This window comes from Theropithecus gelada, chromosome 15 (genome assembly GCF_003255815.1).
Source record: "Theropithecus gelada isolate Dixy chromosome 15, Tgel_1.0, whole genome shotgun sequence".
NCBI lineage: Eukaryota > Metazoa > Chordata > Mammalia > Primates > Cercopithecidae > Theropithecus > Theropithecus gelada.
The window spans coordinates 65976099-65996869 of record NC_037683.1 but is presented as its reverse complement, the minus strand read 5'-3'; the positions used below and the strand labels follow the sequence as shown (position 1 = coordinate 65996869).

Here is a 20771-nt window from a genome sequence, read left to right as displayed (position 1 = left end):
GGTGTAAGACCTGGAGCCTCAAGGACAGAGATCCTTGAGTTCTGATGTCCAAGGGCAGGAGGAGGAAAGTGTCTGTGCTCCAGGGGAGAGAGTGGGGAGAGAGAGGTGAGGAAAGAGGGAGAGAGAGAGGAGGAGAGAGAGGAAGCGGTGAGAAGATAGAGGGGGAGAGAGAGTGAGAGAAAATTATTTTCTCTCCTTTTTTGTTCTATCCAGGCCCCCAGTCAGTTGGATGGTGCTTGCCTATGGTGAGGGCAGATCTTCCCTACTAAGTTCACTGGCGCAGATGCCAATCTTCTCTGGAAACACCCCTCACAGATACACCCACAAGTAATGGAAAGAGTGCCTTACCAGTTCTTTAGGTATTCCGTAATCTAGTCAGATTGATACCTAAAATTAACTGTTGCTGCAGACTTTTAATGAAACTGAATTGAAAAGCCAGGAGTAGGGTTGTAGATATTATATAACAATTTAACATATTAAGGTATCTTTTTAAATTAGTAAGGAGAGGAAATACTATTCCAGTGACCTAGAGGGCCCCCGTAGCCTGCCCCCTCCAGTTGCCCTGCCTTTCTGGACTGAGCCCGTGTACATTTTACATGTATTGATTGATGTCTTATGTCTCCCTAAAATATATAAAACCAAGCTGTAGCCTGACACATACACGGCACATGTTCTCAGGATCTCCTGGGGCTGTCACAGGCCATTGGTCACTCATATTTGGCTTAGAATAAATCTCTTCAAATATTTTACAGAGTTTGACTGTTTTTGTTTTTGTTGACAGTATTAGGGTAGATGTAATTGGACCGAATATAGATTTTTAAGTTGAAAGTCATTTTCTCTTGGAATTTGAAGGCTTTGCCTCTATTTTCTTCTGTTGTTACTGTGAGGCCTTATGCTATTCTGGTTTGTATTCTTTGTTTGTGACCCTTTTCTCACTCTCTTCCTCTCCAAAAATGCTCTTGATCCTCTTTTTTTAGAATACATTTTCATTATGGAAAACTTTAAATGTATGTAAAAGTAGACAGAATAATATAATGAACCTAATATCCATGACCAGCTTCAACAATGATCAATTTATGAACAATTATGATTTCCAAAAATAAAGGTTCCTTTATTTAAAGTTGCATTATCAATATCACACATAAATTGTTTAATGATAATAACTGAATATAGTCAAATATCCAGACATTATTCAAATTTAAAATTATCTCATAAATGGCATAAATATTATGTATGTTTACAGTTTGATTCTGCATCTCAATTAGGTCTACATATCTATATGTCTGTTAGTCTCTTTCAGTCTACAAGTTCTCCATCTATATCTTTCCTTTTTTCCTTGTAGTATGTTTTTGAACACACCAAATTATTTGTGCTATGGAGTTCCCACTGGTTGTAACATTTCAGAACATCAGAGATAACAATGTTCCTTAGAACAGATCTTTTCTACTTAGTGTGCAGGACACGCGTTGGCCATTTTAGCCAGGAAACCCAGTGTCCTTCATGTTCAGGAATTCTCTTGTGTTATTTCTTCACCATATCCTCCTCAGTCTTTTTTTCTGTTCTTTATTTCTGAGACTTTTATTATTCAAGTGTTAGACCACTGAATTGATATTTTACTCTTTTCTTAACTTTTTCCTTTCTCTTTGTCTTTTTGTTGTTGTTGATGCTTCTTGGGAGATTTGTTTGACTTCACTTTCTAATCTTCTAATTGAATATTTCCTTTTTTCTTTTTAATTTCTGAGAGCTTGTTCTCTACCATTTTTGTACTATCCTGTTCCTATATTATGACTGCAGTATTCGTTTATTCAGTAAATATTTATTGGAGTGGCAGGCACATTTCTGGGTCATAGAGGTATAGCAGAGAACAAAGAAAAGCCTCTTTCTTCCTTTTTTGTTTTTGAGACAGAGTCTCGCTTTGTCACCCAGGCTGGCGTGCAGTGGTGATCTCGGCTCACTGTGACCTCTAGTTCAAGTGATTTTCCTGCTTTAGCCTCCTGAGTAGGTGGAATTACAGGCATGCGCCACCACGCCTGGCTAATTTTTTGTATTTTTAGTAGGGACGGGGTTTTGCCATGTTGCCCAGGCTGGTCTTGAACTCCTGGCCTCTAGTGATCAGCCTGCCTTGGTTCCCAAAGTGGTGGGATAACAGACGTGAGCCACTGCACCCAGCCGAAAGCATCTTCCTTCTCGAAGCTGACATTCCAGTCAGGAGGAATCGTGTATTAAATAGAACAATGTGTAGTGTGTTAGTTGGTGGTAATTCTGTAAAGAATAATAAAGCCGTCCAGGGGAGTTAATGAGTAATAGGGTAGGATGGTTACCTGTTTGTATTGGTGGTCATGGAAGGCTAACTTGATAAGGTGACATTTGAGCTGAGACCTGAAGGAAGGAAGGGATTGAACCGTATGGATATCCCAAGAAAAAGCATTCTAGGTAGAAGGAATAGAAAGTGCAAGACCATGGGTTGCAAGTGTACTTTTAATATTTGAGGAACAGCAAGTAGGCCTTTGTAACTGGAATAGAATGAGCAAGAGAGAGACTAGTAGGATGTGTAGAATGGTAGACAGATCGTGCAGAATTTGGAAGGTCTTTTGTAGTTCATTGTAAGAACTCTGATTTTTGTCTGAGAAAGCTTTTGGAAAGTTTCGAGCAGAGGAGTGGTATGCCTTTTCTCATTTATGTTTTAAAAGCATTATTCTGGACACTCTTTGGATAATAGATTATAAAAGACAGTTTTGGAGACTATTAAAATAATCTAGTTGACAGATTATAGTGTTTTAGACAAAGTAGTAGTAGAGGAGGGTCTGTCTTGCAAAAATATATCCAAATTTGAACATCTCCTCTACTACTACCTTGTAGTAGATGATGTAGTAGAGATGGTCTAATTTGGATATATTTTTGCAAGATAGAACCCACAGAAATTGCTGATTAATTGGACCTGAATTATGAGAGAAAAAGAGGGAGTAAAGGATAATGCCAAAGGTTTTGGCTTAAGCAGACAAGAGAATGGCATTTCCATTTACTGAACTCGTAAATAATAGAAGCGGAGTAAGTTTGGGAGAGGTCAGGAGTTTGGTTTTAGATATGTTAAATTTGACATTCCTTTTAGACATTAAAGAGGAGATAGTAATTCTTTTATTTCTACAAAGGGATGTCTGCCAGTTTCAGGTTTGATGGTTATAAAATGGAAGAAGGAAATGGAGGAAGAATCTGGTTATCATGCTGTTTAGTATGCAGACATCCCCCTGGTTTCGGTCTGGCGCACCCCTCTTCCTGTCTCTCCATGTGTATTTCTGTGTTCAGCTTCTGGTTCAGATTTATGTTCTTCAGATAATAAACCTTTCTGTGAGGACTAGGGTAGGGTATTTGTTTGGCTACTTGGGGTAAGGGTGGATGCCTTGAGGTCTAACTTCTTATAGCGATGAGTAAAAAAAAAACTTTATTGAGATGTAATTTGTATATTATAAATTTGTCCATTTAAAGTGTACAATGCAGTGGTTTTTAGTGTATTCACAGCATTGTGCAACCATCACCATAATCAATTTTGGAACATTTTCATCACCCAATAAGAAACTCTACTCATTAGCCATCACTTTCCTATTCCCCTTTCCTCTCAGCCCTAAGCAACCACTACTTTCTGTCTTTATAGATTTGCCTATTCTAGACATTCCTTACAAGTGGAACTACAATATATGGTCTTTTGTGACTGACTTCTTTCACTTAGCATAATGTTTTCAAGGTTTATCCATGTTGCAGCATGTATTAGTGCTTCATTCTTTTTTATGCCTGAATGATATTCTGTTGTGTAACATGTAATATATATTTTGTGTCTCTGTCCATCAGTTGATGGACATTTGTGTTTGTATTTGTCAGGGTTCTCTAAAGGGACAGAACTAATAGTATATATGTATGTGTATATGTATATGTGAAGGGGAGTTTGTTTGGAGAAGCGACTTACATGATCGCAAGGTGAAGTCCCACAATAGGCCGTCTGCAAGTTGAGGAGCAAGGAAGTCAGTCCAAGTCTCAAAATCTCAAAAGTAGGTAAGCCAGCAGTGCAGCCTTCAGTCTGTGGTCAAAGGCCTGAGAGCCCCTTTTCATCATTTTATGTGCTTATTAGCCGTTCGTATATCTTCTTTGGAGAAATAGCTATTTAGACCCTTGTCCTTTTTAAAAATGGATTATTTGTACTGTATATATATAAATCACGGTGTACGTCCAAGAGTCTAAAAATTGAAGAACTTGGAGTCTGATGTTCCAGGGCAGGAAGCATCCAGCACGGAGAAAGATGAAGGCTGGAACACTCAGCAAGTCTCCTCGTTCCACTTTCTTCTGCCTGCTTTATTCTAGCCGTGCTGTTGTATAATATATTAGCTGATTAGATGGTGCCCACCCAGACTGAGGGTGGGTCTGCCTCTCCCACTCCACTGACTCAAATGTTAATTTCCTTTGGCAACACCTTCACAGACACACCTAGGAACATTACTTTACATCCTTCAGTCCAATCAAGTTGACACTCAGTATTAACCATCACAGTGTTGTTTCCACTTTTTCAGCCATAATGAATAATGCCACCATGAACATTCATGTACGGGTTTTTGTGTGGATATGTTTTCAGTTGTCTTTATTATATATCTAGGAGAGGAATTGCTGGGTCACATGGTAACTATGTGGTTAACATTTTGAGGAACTGTCAGGTTGTTTTGTACAGTGGCAGCACCATTTTACATTCTCACCGGCAAGGTATAAGGGTTCTAGTTTCTCTAGATCCTCATCAACAGCTGTTATTGTCATTCTTTTAAATTATAACCACTGTAGTAGGTGTGAAATGGTACCTCATTGTGGTTTTGATTTGCATTCTCTGATGACTGATGATGTTGAATATCATTTCATGTGCTTATTAGCCATTCATGTATCTTCTTTGGAGAAATAGCTAGTTAGACCCTTGTCCTTTTAAAAAATGGATTATTTGTACTATATATATATAAGATGCTAACAATGGAGGAAACTGGGTATGGAGTATGTAGATGGACTTAACAACAGAAATGCCAAATATGAACTTGGCAAAGATAAAATTCCTCATACTCTAACCACACATGGTTTATTTTTTACAAGATTAGAGAAGGAATAAAAATATGAAATTATATTTGAAATAATATTTTAACTTATTTTTTTCTTGTGCTGACCATCTTTTTAGGCCAGCAAATTCAGGATTTCATTATATTTTATATCATTTTTAATACTATGGCTTGCAGATGGCTTACTAAAAAAGGATGAGGGTGGCCGGGCGCGGTGGCTCAAGCCTGTAATCCCAGCACTTTGGGAGGCCGAGACGGAGTCTCACTCTGTCGCCCAGGCTGGAGTGCAGTGGCCGGATCTCAGCTCACTGCAAGCTCCGCCTCCTGGGTTCACGCCATTCTCCCGCCTCAGCCTCCCAAGTAGCTGGGACCACAGGCGCCTGCCACCTCGCCCGGCTAATTTTTTGTATTTTTTAGTAGAGACGGGGTTTCACCGTGTTAGCCAGGATGGTCTCGATCTCCTGACCTCGTGATCCGCCCATCTCGGCCTCCCAAAGTGCTGGGATTACAGGCTTGAGCCACCGCGCCCGGCCAAACTTATTTTTTTCTTGTGCTGACCATCTTTTTAGGCCAGCAAATTCAGGATTTCATTATATTTTATATCATTTTTAATACTATGGCTTGCAGATGGCTTACTAAAAAAGGATGAGGGGGCAGGAGCTGTGACTGATGCCTATAATCCCAGCACTTTGGGAGACAAAGGTGGGCAGATCACTTGAGACCAGGAGTTCAAGACCAGCCTGGGCAACATGNGCGTGTTAGCCAGGATGGTCTCGATCTCCTGACCTCGTGATCCGCCCATCTCGGCCTCCCAAAGTGCTGGGATTACAGGCTTGAGCCACCGCGCCCGGCCAAACTTATTTTTTTCTTGTGCTGACCATCTTTTTAGGCCAGCAAATTCAGGATTTCATTATATTTTATATCATTTTTAATACTATGGCTTGCAGATGGCTTACTAAAAAAGGATGAGGGGGCAGGAGCTGTGACTGATGCCTATAATCCCAGCACTTTGGGAGACAAAGGTGGGCAGATCACTTGAGACCAGGAGTTCAAGACCAGCCTGGGCAACATGGTGAAACATCACCCCTACAAAAAATACGAAACTTAGCCAAATGTGGTGGAGTGTGCCTGTAGTCCCAGCTCCTTGGGGGGCTGAGGTAGGAGGATTACTTGAACCTGGGGAAGTTGAGGCTGCACTGAGCTGTGATCGTGCTACTGTACTCTAGCCTGGGCAACAAAGTGAGACCCTGCCTCAAAAACAAACAAAAGAACAAAAATTAGGATAGAGTTAATGTTCTGAATATTAGAATTTAAAAGGTCACTTAGAAGTCACTTAAGGATGCTAGAAAATTCTATCATCACTAAAAGCATTTTATTAATTGTGTTATAGTTATGAGGCTGTACTATGTAATAATGACTTTTTTGTTGGTAGGGTTCTTGGTAAGGCAGCTTTGACTCACTTAAGAAAATATCAGCTGGGCGTGGTGGTTTATGCCTGCAATCCCAGCACTTTGGGAGGCTGAGGTGGGTTTATCATTTGAGGTCAGGAGTTTGAGACCAGCCTGGCCAATATGGTGAAACCCCATCTCTATTAAAAATACAAAAATTAGCCAGGCATGGTGGCGCTCACCTGTAATCCCAGCTGCTCTGGAGTCTGAGGCAGGAAAATCGCTTGAACCTGGGAGGTGGAGGCTTCTCTGAGCCGAGATTGTGCCTCTGCACTCCAGCCTGGGTGACAGAGCAAGAATCTATCTCAAAAACAAAACAAAACAGAAAACAATAAAACACACACAAAATAGAAAATATCTAATACCTAAACTTTAAGGTGTGGTTGTGCACAACCCAGTATTGACTTTTTTTCTGTAAAATACTTAATTTCCTCAATATCTGTTTTTATTGGTTGATGTTATAGGTATAATATTATTTTAGATTAGTTTTGTTTTTACTCTATGTTTTTTTATTCACTGCTGTGTAAATACTTTTGATAATACCAGGTCTCTGCTTTTGGAGAACTTGAAACTTTGAAGGTAATCTAGATAGTCTTTATTTTTCTTCTATTTATAAGAATTTTACAAGTGGAGAGATTTAGTCTTCTAACTTACCTATGATTTCTCATATTTAGATTCTTTTTAAAAGCTTTGCTTTATGTTATATATGTTGTATATTAGTTAGTGTATTTTATATTGGCTGTTTGACCACATAGTGACATAATGAACAAGAAGTTACATTTCTGGAGAGCATTTTATGTTAGTTTTACACTCAATTACGGAGACAATCACTACCAGTAATACTAAGTACTTAAGTAATTGTCAGTAGTATTTTTAAAAGAATTAAGCTAAGATGGGATAATAATAATAAAGAGGAAAGTTGTTAAAATTTTAATTTAATAAAGTACATTATTTAATATCAGCAATATCAAACTAAAGCAACTAATAAAATAGACATTTAGCCTAATGAATGTTTTTAATTCTAGTGAAGCTTTTTAACATTTGCATTTCTTGAAAGGTGATTTTTTTATGTGCCTGAGCCAAAGAAGTTTTTATATGTATGAAACATATATATAAAATAATTTCAAAATCTTATAAGGTTTATATCACTGTGTCTTAATAATCTTAACATGGATCAATGCTTTCTTAGATTAAAAAAAAAGCAAGCTCCCAATCCAATTTTATAAATGCAGTACTGGATACCATAGAATCAAGGGAAAAGTGAACTGGAAAAAGAAATATCCATGGCTTTTATAAACCTCTTTACAACTAGAGGAGTTTATTATCATGGGAAATAAGCTTAACTCAATAAGAAAAGAGAAAAGAGAAGATGCAAACCTAATTCTGAGGGAACTGAAGAATCTTCTGAAGATTATGGTAGAGAGAGAACACTCTTTGCAAATAAATTCTGAATTGCTTCTGTCAGTCATATTCTATATTACAGTAACATAAAAAAGGGCAGAAGTAGCATCTTTCTCTAAATGTGTACTACCTTCAAGTGAAAAAGGAAAAGAAAATTGTATTTTACCTTTCATAATTGTTGATAAAGACCACCTTGTATGATTCATCTTTTTAAAGCCATCATGTGTTTGTAGGAATCATTTTCAAAGGTCCATTTGTGTAGATTACTGACTATAAAATAGGGAAATGATGAAATAACCTGTGTTATGCAGTCGTAGATGTTGCACATTTAAGTGCAGCATTTTATGTTCATAATAAAATTTAAGATTGGAACTTCAGTTAAAAATTTGGCAGATACTAAAGTTTTTGTTGCCCTAAAAGGTAGAGATGATTTTTAAAGAAGGTAAATTAGTTTATTATCATGTTATTCAGAATTTGCAAACACAAATTCTGTTCCTCATATTTCTTATTTTTGTTATCTGTGGGTTTTTTGATTATACCTAGAAGTAATAGAAGTTTTTCTTCATTAAACTCTTTTATAATATGAGTGGTATACTTCATTTCTTGCTGAATAAAAAAATTACGGGGATCTCCAGTTTATTTCTGTTGTCAGCCTATTGCCCTCATATATCCCTTCTGAAACCGTTAAGGCTCTGTTACCATCCTTAGTGACTTTAACTTTGAATTTTCTACCATCAGAACTGCATAGTTAACCACGATCAAGATGACTGGCACGGAGAGCTCTGAATCTTTCTATGTTCTGTGCTTTATATGAGCCTGTTTATGTAAAATAATCTAGGGGATTCTGGAAAACAAGTATGTTTTAGCCATTAATAAAACAGTTACAGATGAATTGTAGTTCAGAGAAGTAAGTAGAAGGAGTATCCGTTAGCGACAAATCAATTTTTGTCTACAACACAGGTCTTTTGCTTACTTATAATGGAAATGCTTATACATGTGTCAGGACCCATTTTGGCCTTTGGGCCAAAGACCTAGTATGGCATCTGGCATATAGTAGTTTCTCTATAAATGTTCCATTCTGCTTTTTAGTTGACCTATATAGTAAAATAAGTATCAGTGAGATCATCATGAAAACCTATTCATTTGTTTTTAATAATCTTTTAAGTGTTTTTATGCAGTCGCATTTGTTTAATGGGATTGAATATAAATGTAAAATGTTTGGACTTCTGTGAGGATAGAATAAAGTGGATAGGACTTCCTGACCAATTCACTTCCAAGACCAATTGGACTTCCTTCCTGTTCTCTTTTACATCGTAGTTCCCATGTTCTGAGTCACAAAGCAGCATTAATTTTGCCTCTGAGTTGTTTTTCTAATGTACTGTGCTGGCCCCGTGGAAAGTAGGAGAGCTACTTAAAAACAAACACCACCTTCAAATTAGAATGCCTTATTAAGATTTAAAATATTATGTACCATACGAGGCCTCTTTTGTAGAATATATCATGTTATTGTAAAAGTCAAATGAGAAAATACACGAGACCTCTTTGAAAACTGTAGCATATTAATATTTAACTCTAGGCATAATCTCCTCAGTGACATTGATGTAAATACACTCTCTCATGTAGAGGTGACATTAGAAATATAAATGCTTACATTTACATATAAAAGCCAACATTAAAGGTCAGACTAATTGAATAATATTATTGCTTCTTAAGATGTTAGATTACAACAAAGATGATAAATAGTAAAGGGCCTATAGACAGTTCTTAATTATGACCCTTCAATGTATGACTCTAGTGATTAAGTGATATAATATTGTGATGCTTGTTTTACAAATGTTTATCAAATACTTGGAGACTGTGACCCTCTGAGGCATCTTTTTTGGTGATAAAAATCCTTTGAGACCTTCTGTTTAAGGGCTCAAAAGATAGTATTTACAAGTATACCCCCCTTCCCTGCCCAGGTAAAGAATAAGTGTTATAGTTAAATATTAACATGCATGTAATAAAATATTAACAGCTATTAAAATGTAACAAAATAAAATATACTTAGCATTAAAATAAACATTATAGAATTAATCAGTCTATGATGATTCAGTCCCTTGGAATCATCTTTTTGTACATGGATTATTATTGTATTTATTACTTATGAAAACATCTATTAATGGGAATTATTAGATGATAAAATCTGGAAAAATGAACAATCATGTTCCATTTACACAAGTTATTGATATATTTGGGGTAAACTTTGTGCAACTAATTAGGAAACTGTAATATATAACACACTCCTGAGGAAATCATTAACTAGTATGTACTCGTGATAATTCATCCCATTTTTCTTGATGTCTGTTTTAGTGGACTAAATTTTATATCTAAGTTTTTCTGCTTGACTGATTTTTTTTTTTTTTTTTTTTTGAGACGGAGTCTCGCTCTGTCGCCCAGGCTGGAGTGCAGTGGCCGGATCTCAGCTCACTGCAAGCTCCGCCTCCCAGGTTTACGCCATTCTCCTGCCTCAGCCTCCCGAGTAGCTGGGACTACAGGCGTCCGCCACCTCGTCCAGCTAGTTTTTTGTATTTTTAGTAGAGACGGGGTTTCACCGTGTTAGCCAGGATGGTCTCGATCTCCTGACCTCGTGATCCGCCTGTCTCGGCCTCCCAAAGTGCTGGGATTACAGGCTTGAGCCACCGCGCCCGGCCTTGCTTGACTGATTATTTTAAGTTCATCAAACCCTCTAAGCTGGATGTATTTGGGGATAAAAGAATGCAGTAGAAACGGTTTTGTTTACTCAGTCTTTCAGCAGATTTATTGTACACATATGTTTTCATAACTTGTGAAACTTTTGGAAGAGGCCAATAGAAGCCATAGAACCAAATGTGATGTGGAGAACAGCTGGATATGTTTGGTTAGTTCTGCTGCTGAATTGGAGTCTTCAGCTCATGCCTGGTTTATAATAAAGTAACATGTATCAAACAGTTGGATAGGAGACATTCTTCTCTATATTGCCCTCTTCAAAGACTGAGAACTCACTTTTCTTAAGTGTACTAGATGATCTAATTGGGCTTAATATGATTTAGTGAGAGATAGATTACACCAAAAAGAGGTCAATTAACACCTAGTATTTACTAAAATAAAAATCTCTTGGCAGTACATAGCTGTAGGAAAGGACATGGCAATCAGCTTATAAATGACAAAATATGTGATAATTTTGTGTTACGTACAGAACTGTTGTTTGGCTAGGCATGGTGGCTCACGCCTGTAATCCCAGCACTTTGGGAGGCCAAGGTGGGCGGATCACTTGAGGTCAAGAGTTCAAGATCAGCCTGGCCAACATGGCGAAACCCCATCTCTACCAAAAATAAAAAAAGTAGCTGGGCATGGTGGTGTGTGTGCTTGTAGTCCCAGCTACTCAGGAGGCTGAGGCAGGAGAATCTCTTGAAACCAGGAGGCGGAAGTTGCAGTGAGCTGAGTTTGCACCACTGCACTCCAGCCTGGGTGACAGAGTGAGACTCTGTCTCAAAAAAAAAAAAAAAAAAAAAAAGGACTGTTGTTCATAGTGTACAGTACATAGTACAGTGTAATACCTGTGTTATAGGCAAACATATATATATATAGTTAAATTAACCTGTAGTATATATATAAATATATATACATATATATATATATGCATTTTAACCAGAATTTTGTTCTGCTTTCTGCCCTTTCTTTGTTGATTACATTAGGATTGAATGCCTGTGACACAGTTTATGAATGTTACACTAGTTCTCTTAGGTGGTATTGGAAAAAATTATTTTGAGCAGCATGTTGATGTTCCTCTAGCACCCTCTGCTGGATTTGAGAATTAATTCATTGGACTAGAAGATTTAAAAAAATTATTAAGAGGTTTAAATTTAATTACGTCTATCAACAAACTCCTCTTGGAAAGAGTTTGTTTAAAGATTTGAAGATTTTTTGCCGTCCTCACTGAGTAATTGATAGTTTCAGTAATAATAAGCATCTTATAATTTTCTGACATTTCATTTAAAGTGAGAAGCTGTGAAAATAACTACGTGATCTCCAGTTGATTATTTCGACCCCCTGTGTTTTGCTCTAAGCAGGAAAAACAGAACTTCTTGATTTTTGGAGTGAAAACCAGATCATTAATTAACTAATTAATATATATACAAGAAGTGAAAACTTGAATTGTTGATTCATTACAGAATCACTGAATATTCTGCATTTTAACAAAATATATGAGTATCATTTTGATAGAGAAACATATATGCTTTTTGGAATCTGAGAAAATATTTTAACATTGTTATCCTGGTTTCTTTTCTCTCTGTGCCCTTTACTTGCTTTTTAAAAAATTTTTATTTCCATAGGTTTTTGGGAAACAAGTGGTGTTTGGTTACATGAGTAAGTTCTTTAGTGGTGGTTTGTGAGTTTTGTTCCTTTACTAGCTTTTAAAATCATTTATTCTCAATCCTATGGGCTATTTCCTTGTGATAGGCTGGACTTTTATCTGACTTACAGAAACTAAAATGAGTATACTGGGTACTGAGAAAACTGACTTCAGTTCTTTAAGGGCAAGAACTTTATCCTGTGGAGTGTAAGTTTTTTTAAAGAAAAAATTAGCATTGGGCCCCCCTAGGATAATGCTCATTCTGGTGTGGGCTAAACATAAGAATTTCTCTGCTACAGTATGCATCATGCTTTATACCTACAACTTCTGGGGGACCCTTGTTCTAGGGATTCAAAGTCAGCATTTAGAAATAACTTTTTTTCCACAATGAGAATCAGAAGCTTAAGTTGGGAGCTGTCCCTTCCGGACATTCAAGTCAGAGATTCTTTATTTTTTAATTAAGATATAGTTCACATATCATAAAACTCACCCTTTAAAAGTATACAATTCAATGCTTTTAATATATTCACTACACTGTGCAACTATTACCACTATCTAATTCCAGAGCATTTTCATCACCCCACTAAGAAACTTCATATTCATTAGCAGTTACTGCCCTTTCTGTCTCTCCTTCTCCCCTATCCTCCTGCAACCACTTAATATACTTTTTGTCTCCGGATTTGCCTCTTTTGGACAGTTCTTATAAATGAAATCATACAGGATGTGGTCTTTTGTATTTGACTTCTTTTACTCTTTTATATATGTCTTCAAGGTTAATCCATGGTATCACATTTATTGGTACTTCATTCCATTTTCTTGCTGGATAATATTCCATTGTATGGATTCACAACATCTTGTTTGTTCATTCATCGGTTGATGGACATTTGGGTGCATTCCACCTTTGGCTATTCTGAAAAATGCTGCTATAAACTTTTGTGCATAATTTTTTGAACCTATTTTCATTTCTCTTGGGTAAATATATGGGACTGGAATTGCTGGGTCATATGGTAACTCTATGTTTAATTTTTTTGAGCAGCTGCCAAGCTGTTTTCCACAGCAGCCAAACCATTTTACGTTCGTGTGAGTAATATATGAGGTTTTCAGGTTTTCTAATATTTTTCCAATATTTTCTGTTATTTAAATTATAGCCATCTAGTGGGTGCGAAGGTATCTCTTCGTGTTTTTAATTTTCATTTCCCCAATGACTAATAGTGTTGAGCATCATTTCATGTAGTTATTGGTCATTTACATATCTTTTTTAGACAAACATCTAAGTCCTATACTCATATTTTGAGTTGTCTTTTTATCGTATGAGTTCTTTTTTTATTCTGTATACTAGACCATGCTCAGATATATGATTTATAAGTATTTTTTCCCATTCTTTCGGTTATCTTTTCATTTTCCTAATAAAGTCCTTTGATACACATAAGTTTTTTGTCTTTTAGTTTTAATTTTATATTGTTACATAAAATGTATACATATTTATGAGGTTCATGTGATATTTTGTTATGTGCATAGAATGAAATTATCAAGTCAGTAGTTAGGCTGTCCATCATCTTGAACATTGATCATTTCTATGTGTTGGGAATATTTCAAGATCTCTCTTCCAGCTATTTTGAAATATACAATACATTGTTGTTAACTATTGTCATCCTACTCTGCTATTGAACGTTAGAACTTATTCCTTCTATCTAACTGTATGTTTGTACCCATTAGTCAATCTCTCTGCCCTGCCACCCACACCCCGACACCCTTTCCAGCCTCTGATAACTATCCTAACTATCATTCTACTCTCTACCTCCTTGAGATTAACTTTTAAAATTATATATATATATATATATTTTTTTTTTTATTTTTTCTTTGAGGCGAAGTCTCAGTCTGTCACCCAGGCTGGAGTGTAGTGGCACTATCTCCACTCACTGCACCTTCTGCCTCCTGGGTTCAAGTGATTCTCCTGCCTCAGCCTCCTGAGTAACTGGGATTACAGGTGCCTGCCACAGGGCCCAGCTAATTTTTGTATTTTTAGTAGAGACGGGGTTTCACCATGTTGGCCAGGCTGGTCTTGAACCTCAGGTGATCCACCCGCCTTGGCCTCCCAAAGTGCTGGGATTACAGGCGTGAGCCACCGCACCTGGCCTATACTTTTTTTTTTTATTTAATAGAGATGGGGTCTCACTTTTTTATAGAGATTTTGCTCAGACTGGTCTTGAACTCCTGAGCTCAAGCAATCCTCTCACCTTAACCTTCCAAAGTGCTAGGATTACAGGCATGAGCCACCATGCCCCGCTGAGATTAACTGTTTTAGCTGTCACATATGAGTGAGAACATGTGGTATTTGTCTTTCTGTACCTGGCTTATTTTACTTAACATAATGACCTCTAGTTCCATTCATATTGCTGCACACGACAGGATTTCAGTCTTTTTTTATGGCCAACTAGTATTCCATTGTGTGTATATATAACCCACTTTCTTAATTCATTTGTTGATGGATACGTAAGTTGATTCCGTATCTTTGCTATTGTGAATAGTGTTGTGATAAGTTTTTAATGTTATTTATTTATTTATTTATTTATTTATTTATTTATGCATGCTTGTGCTTTACTATCTAAGAATCCATTGCCAAATCTAAGGTCATGAAGGTTTTTGGGTTTTTTTTGAGACAGGGTCTTGCTTTGTTGCCCAGGCTGGAGTGCAGTGGCATGATCTCAGCTCACTGAAGTCTCAACCTCCTGGACCCAAGCCTTCCTTTCCACTTTAGCCTCCCAAGTAGCTGGAACCATAAGTGTCCCTCACCACACCTGGCTAATTTTGTTTATTTTTTTGTAGAGGCAAGGTTTCACTATGTTGCCTAGACTATGAAGATTTACCCCTATGTTTTCTTCTAAGAGTTTTATGGTTTTTAGCTCATAAATTTAGGTCATTGATCCATTTAGAATTTATTTTTGTATATGATATGAGGTATGGGATCCAAATTTATTCTTTTGCCTATGTATATCCAATTGTCTCAACATTATTTAATGAAAAGAATCTTTTCCATTGAGTAGTCATGGCACCATTGTCAAAAATAAATTGACCACCCAATCATGAGTTTATTTCTGGACTGTCAGTTCCTTTCAGTGGATCTATATGAATCTATATGTCTATCCTTTTGCTGGTACCACATTGTTTTGATTATTGTAGCTTTTTTTTTTTTTTGAGACAGAGTCTGGCTCTGTCATCCAGGTTGAAGTACAGTGGCTCAGTCTTTGCTTACTGCAACCTTTGCCTCCCAGGCTCAAGCCATTCTCTCACCTTAAGCCTCCCTTGTAGCTGGGATTGTAGGTGGCCAACACCACACTTGGCTAATTTTTGTTTTTTCTTTTTGTTTTGATAGAGACAGGGTTTCACCATGTTGCCCAGGCTGGTCTTGAACTCCTGGGCTCAAGCTGTCTGCCGGCCTCAGCCTCCCAAAGTGCTGGGGTTACAGGCATGAGCCACCATGCTCGACTGATCACTGTAGCTTTGTAGTGAGATTTGCATTTATGACATATGTCTTCCATCTTTATTCTTCTTTTTCAAGATTGTCATGTTAACGTTTTGAGAAGTCTTTAGTAAGGAAAATTGTTTGGTTTTAATCTTGTGTTTCTCACATGCTTCTGATGATGAAATTGCTTTTTTATATAATAGCTAACAACATCCTGTGGGACTGGTATTCTGTGGAAACATTTTTTGAGAAGGGTGGGAAAAAAGTGACTATGCGGGGAATATTTTATTTGCCTTATCACGTCAGCAATATAGATAGGAATAGATTGAGTTAAACTCCCCCTTCCCATTTACTTTTTCTGTTTAGTCATGAAATAATTCATTCTAATGTTTTTTTGTTGTTGTCATTGTCAAAATATTAAACTTAAGATTTTTTAGACAGGGTCTCATTCCTGTTGCCTGGGTTGGAGTGCAGTGGCACGATGACAGCTCACTGCAGCCTTGACTTCCTGGGCTCAAGAGATCCTCCCACCTTAGCCTCCCAAGTAGGTGGGACTACAGGTGCGCACCACAATGCCTGACTAATTTTTGTATTTTTTTTTGTTTGTAGAGTTGGGGCTTCATCATGTTGCCCAGGCTGGCCTTGGGCTCCTGGGCTCAAGTGATCTGCCCGAGTTGGCCTTCCGAAGTGCAGGGATTACAAGTGTGAGCCACTGTGCCTGGCCTAATTTTGTTAATTGGGTAAATAATGATACCATTGCCATACTTCCCCCTTAACCTTAATAATTTTGCTTTTGTTGTTTAAAAAATGTTTCTCAATATGGAAAATTTCACACATATATGAAAGTAGAAAGAATATTGCAGTGAACCCCCATGTGCCTATCATTTAGCTTCAACAGTTATCAGCTTATGACCAATCTTATTTTATGAACACCAACCCTCACCCCTAACTCCTGGGTTGATTATTTTAAACCATATCTAGACATTATATAGTTTCATCCCTGAACACTTTAGTATGTATTTTTTAAAAGATAAGGGTTTATTTTATTTATTAATTAAAAAAATTTATTTAGTTAATTTTTTTGTAGACATGGAATCTTTCTCTGTTGCCCAGGCTGGTCTCAAACTCTTGGCCCCAAGCAGTCCTCAGCTTCCCAAAGTGATGGGGGCCACTGTGCCTGGCCCAAAGATAGGGGTTTAAAAAAATACTAATCATTATCACACCTAAAAAAGTAATAATAATTCCTTAGTTACATCAAATATCCAAATGTCCTCATTTACTGGTTTTCAGGGTGTTTTGAGTCTTCAGATAAAACTGTGAATATTTACTAGTTTCACCTTTCAGCAGAATGCCTGTTATTTTTAAATACTCGAGTAGCGTAAGTTATAAATGTCAGATTTTACTCAAAGTATTATTTTATCCTTTGGATTTAAATTATCTTGAGACCCAAAAGGATCATATTTGGAATTATTGCTTCCTGTAAAAAAAAACAAAACTATTTTCTAGTATAATAGCTCATTAAGAAATATTTTTAATAGATTGTAGAATCTAAATAAAGCAAATAGTTCATTGTAAAAGAATATTTTGTGCATTTCATGTTTGCAAAACACAGAGTGATTATATCCCAAAGCAGAATTATTCCATGACTGTGAAGGCTGTCAGAACTAGGTGCATCTACAAAGGCCTCTAGAGAAGAAGGGATGTTTGTGTTTATGCTCTGCATTATGATAATTATTATGGGAATGATTTGCCCAGAAAGACGTATAGTCATTTCTTAGTTATTCATAGACTGCTTGATTAGTTTGTGGATTATTCAGTTTTTATTTATACTTCTTTTCATTGTGATCCATTACCATCTTTGTCTGTAAACAAAAAGAAATGGTGGAAGAGAAGGAAAATCAGATTAATCAAGTTGAACATTTAAAAAAACTTGGCTTAGGCTAAATGGTTTAGTTAATATAATAAATACTAATTTATTTTTTTCCCACATTTCATCTAGGAAGGGAAAGCAAATTAGTAATGCCTTTCTCTGTCCCCATTGAACTGCCCCATTGACAGACAGGACTCTAGGCATGACTTTTCTTTGCTACCGTTATCTTGAGCCATGCTGGGTGTTCCCATAGTTCTGTTTTTCTGCCCCCAACAGATTGTTGGTCATGACCAATTCTCTCTTTGGGACTAGTAATCCGCTACTTCCCAGGGTTGCATTTTCTCAACAGAAATTGTATTCAAAAATAAAGATCTTGACTTCTGCTCTGGCCAGAAACTGGCTCTTGCCTGAAAAACTGATAAATTAGACTTCATCATATGGAAACTTTTGCTTTGCAAGTAATACTGTTAAGAGAATGAAAAGACAGGACGTAGACTGGGAGAAAATATTTGAAAACATATATCTAACAAAGGACACGTTTTCAGATTGTATAATGAACTTTTAAAGCTCAGTAATATGAAAATAAACAGCCCAATTAAAAAATGGTGAAAATATTTGAACATATACTTCATCAAAGAAGATACACAGTTGGCAAATAGGTACATGAAAAGATGCTCAGTGTCATTAGTTATTGGGGAAATGCAAATTAAAACTAAAATGAGGTAACTACTACATGCCTATTTGATTGTCTGTAAAACCTCAAGAAACCAAAAACAAAAAATGATCATGCCAAGTGTTGGTGAGGATGTGGAACAAAGGAACATTTCATATATTGCTGTTAGGAATGTAAGTTGGCACCGTCACTTTGGAAAACAGTGTGGCAGTTTCTTAAAATATTCAATATGGCTGGGTGCCGTGGCTCATGCGTGTAGTCCCAGCACTTTGGGAGGCCGAGGCGGGCGGATCATGAGGTCAGGAGATTGAGACCATCCTGGCTAACACGGTGAAATCCCATCTCTACTAAAAATACAAAAAATTAGCCGGGCGTTGTGGCGGGTGCCTGTAGTCCCAGCTACTCAGCAGGCTGAGGCAGGAGAATGGTGTGAACCTGGGAGGCAGAGCTTGCAGTAAGCCTAGATGGCGCCACTGCACTCCAGCCTAGGCAACAGAGCGAGACTTGTCTCAAAAAAAAGAAAAGAAAAAGAAAAAATTCAATATGTACCTATCATTGGACCCATTCATTCCATTCTTCATTGTTTACCCCAGAGAAATGAAAGTGTGTGTCTTTACAAAGTCTTGCTCGCAAATGCTCATAGTAGTTTTATTTGTAATTGTCTAAACTGGAAACAACTCAAATGTCCATCAGTAGGTGAACAGATAAACCAGTTGTGGTCTATTAACAAAATGGAACAATATTTAACAATGAGAATGAATGAACTGTTGATGCATACAACCACATGGATAGGTGTCAAAATAATTATGTAAGGGGAAAGAAGCCTGGCAATAGAAAGCATAATATATGATTCAGTTTATAGACAACTCCAGAAAATACGAACTGCTCTATAGTGACAAAAAGTAGATTTGTGATTACTTGGGTATGTGGTGGGGTGGTGAGGGCTGGAGGAAGGCATTACCAAGAGACATAAGGTATCTTTTAAGAGTGATGGAAATGTTTCCTATATTGATTGTGGCAGTGATTTAATGGATGTGTACGTGTTTGTGTGTGTGTATAAAAATTTATCAAAAAGTATATTTTCACTGTGTGTAGCTTATTATATATAAGTTATACCTCAATAAAGTGTAAAGAAAAAAAAGCAAGCTCTGGCACATTCTTCCTGAGTGTGAATTTTACATTGCGTTCTTGCAAAGAAAAAGAAATGAGGCTGCAGGTCCACTAATCTAAAGTGTTAATTATCATTCTGGACTGTAGTGATCCGTATCTTCTTTAAATACCAATGTTCATGAATTTAAACTTTTGTTTTCAGGCAACTACTCTTAGAGTGAGGAAATTAGAAGAAAACATTGAAGCAGAAAGAGCAGCGCATTTGGAATCAAAATTTAATTCTGAAATTATTCAGGTAAAATGTAAACAAATATTTTGGCCTGCATTTTCTTAATTTGTGTTATAACAGCTGGGAAAAACAGCACTATGTTCAGAGAACTAAGGTGTGCATTGAGAATGGGTCACATATTATGATGACACTCATCATTGTATATAAGGTTAGCATACAGTTGAGATATACTACCTTAGTGGAGGAGTTGGCACACTACAGCCTACCAGGTCTCACCCACTGTCTGTTCTCATGAAGTTTTGTCTTGTCCATAGCTGCTTTTGTGCTACAGTGGCAGAGTGGGGTAGTAGTGACAGAGAACTTATCTGGCAGTCTACAAAGAAATTTGCGGATTAGAGTGTCCTTTTTCCCAACAGCGGTGGGATGAATTTCTTTTTGAGAACATTGAAAAAACATGCATGTTATTTATTGAGTGCATATCCTATGCACTGTATTAAGAGCTGAAGGTGTAAAGATGAATGAACTCCTTTTGTAACTTACATTTCGTTACCAGAGATACTAAATATCTATCTCCAGATATATAGATGCTTACATAGATGTACAAAATACTGAAATACAATGGGAATATAATAAAGAAAAGGATTAAATCTGGGAGGGGAATTAAATGGAGGCCTCCTAAGGAAACTATCCTTTTTGCTATGCCTTAGAGAATGAGAAGGAATTTCTAAGAGAAGTGAGAGCAGAACACTTTATTAGGGGTTGGCACACTACTGCCCATGGGCCAAGTCTGACCTGCAGCCTGTTTCTGTAAAGTTTTATTAGAAGATAGCCATGCCCATTTGTTTACATATTGTTTATGGCTGCTTGTCGAGACAGACCTATGGTCCACAAAAACAAATATTTACTCTGTGGCCCTTTACAGAAAATGTTTACTGACCACTGTTCTAAACAACTGCTTGGATAAAGCCACTAAATAAGAATGTACTTGTTTCCTTTTGAGAAATACTTGCATTGTTGAGTGGTAGAGCTTTGGGAAAAGTTTGGAGATAATGGTGGAAAGGCATGATGAAGACTAATTATGAAAGTCTTTTTTCATGCTAAGAAACTTAGACTTATTTTGAAAG

The 20771-nt window shown here is 37.0% G+C and overlaps 1 protein-coding gene across 2 annotated transcripts in view; it reads left to right on the top strand.

Annotated features, from left to right (window-relative positions):
* Window positions 1-20771, top strand: part of CCDC171 (coiled-coil domain containing 171) — a 398142-nt gene that overhangs the window by 62153 nt on the left and 315218 nt on the right. For both annotated transcript variants that reach the window (XM_025359528.1, XM_025359526.1), the window contains one exon: window positions 19621-19713. In XM_025359528.1, coding sequence (XP_025215313.1) covers window positions 19621-19713 — 93 coding nt within the window. The remainder of the gene's footprint in view (window positions 1-19620; window positions 19714-20771) is intronic.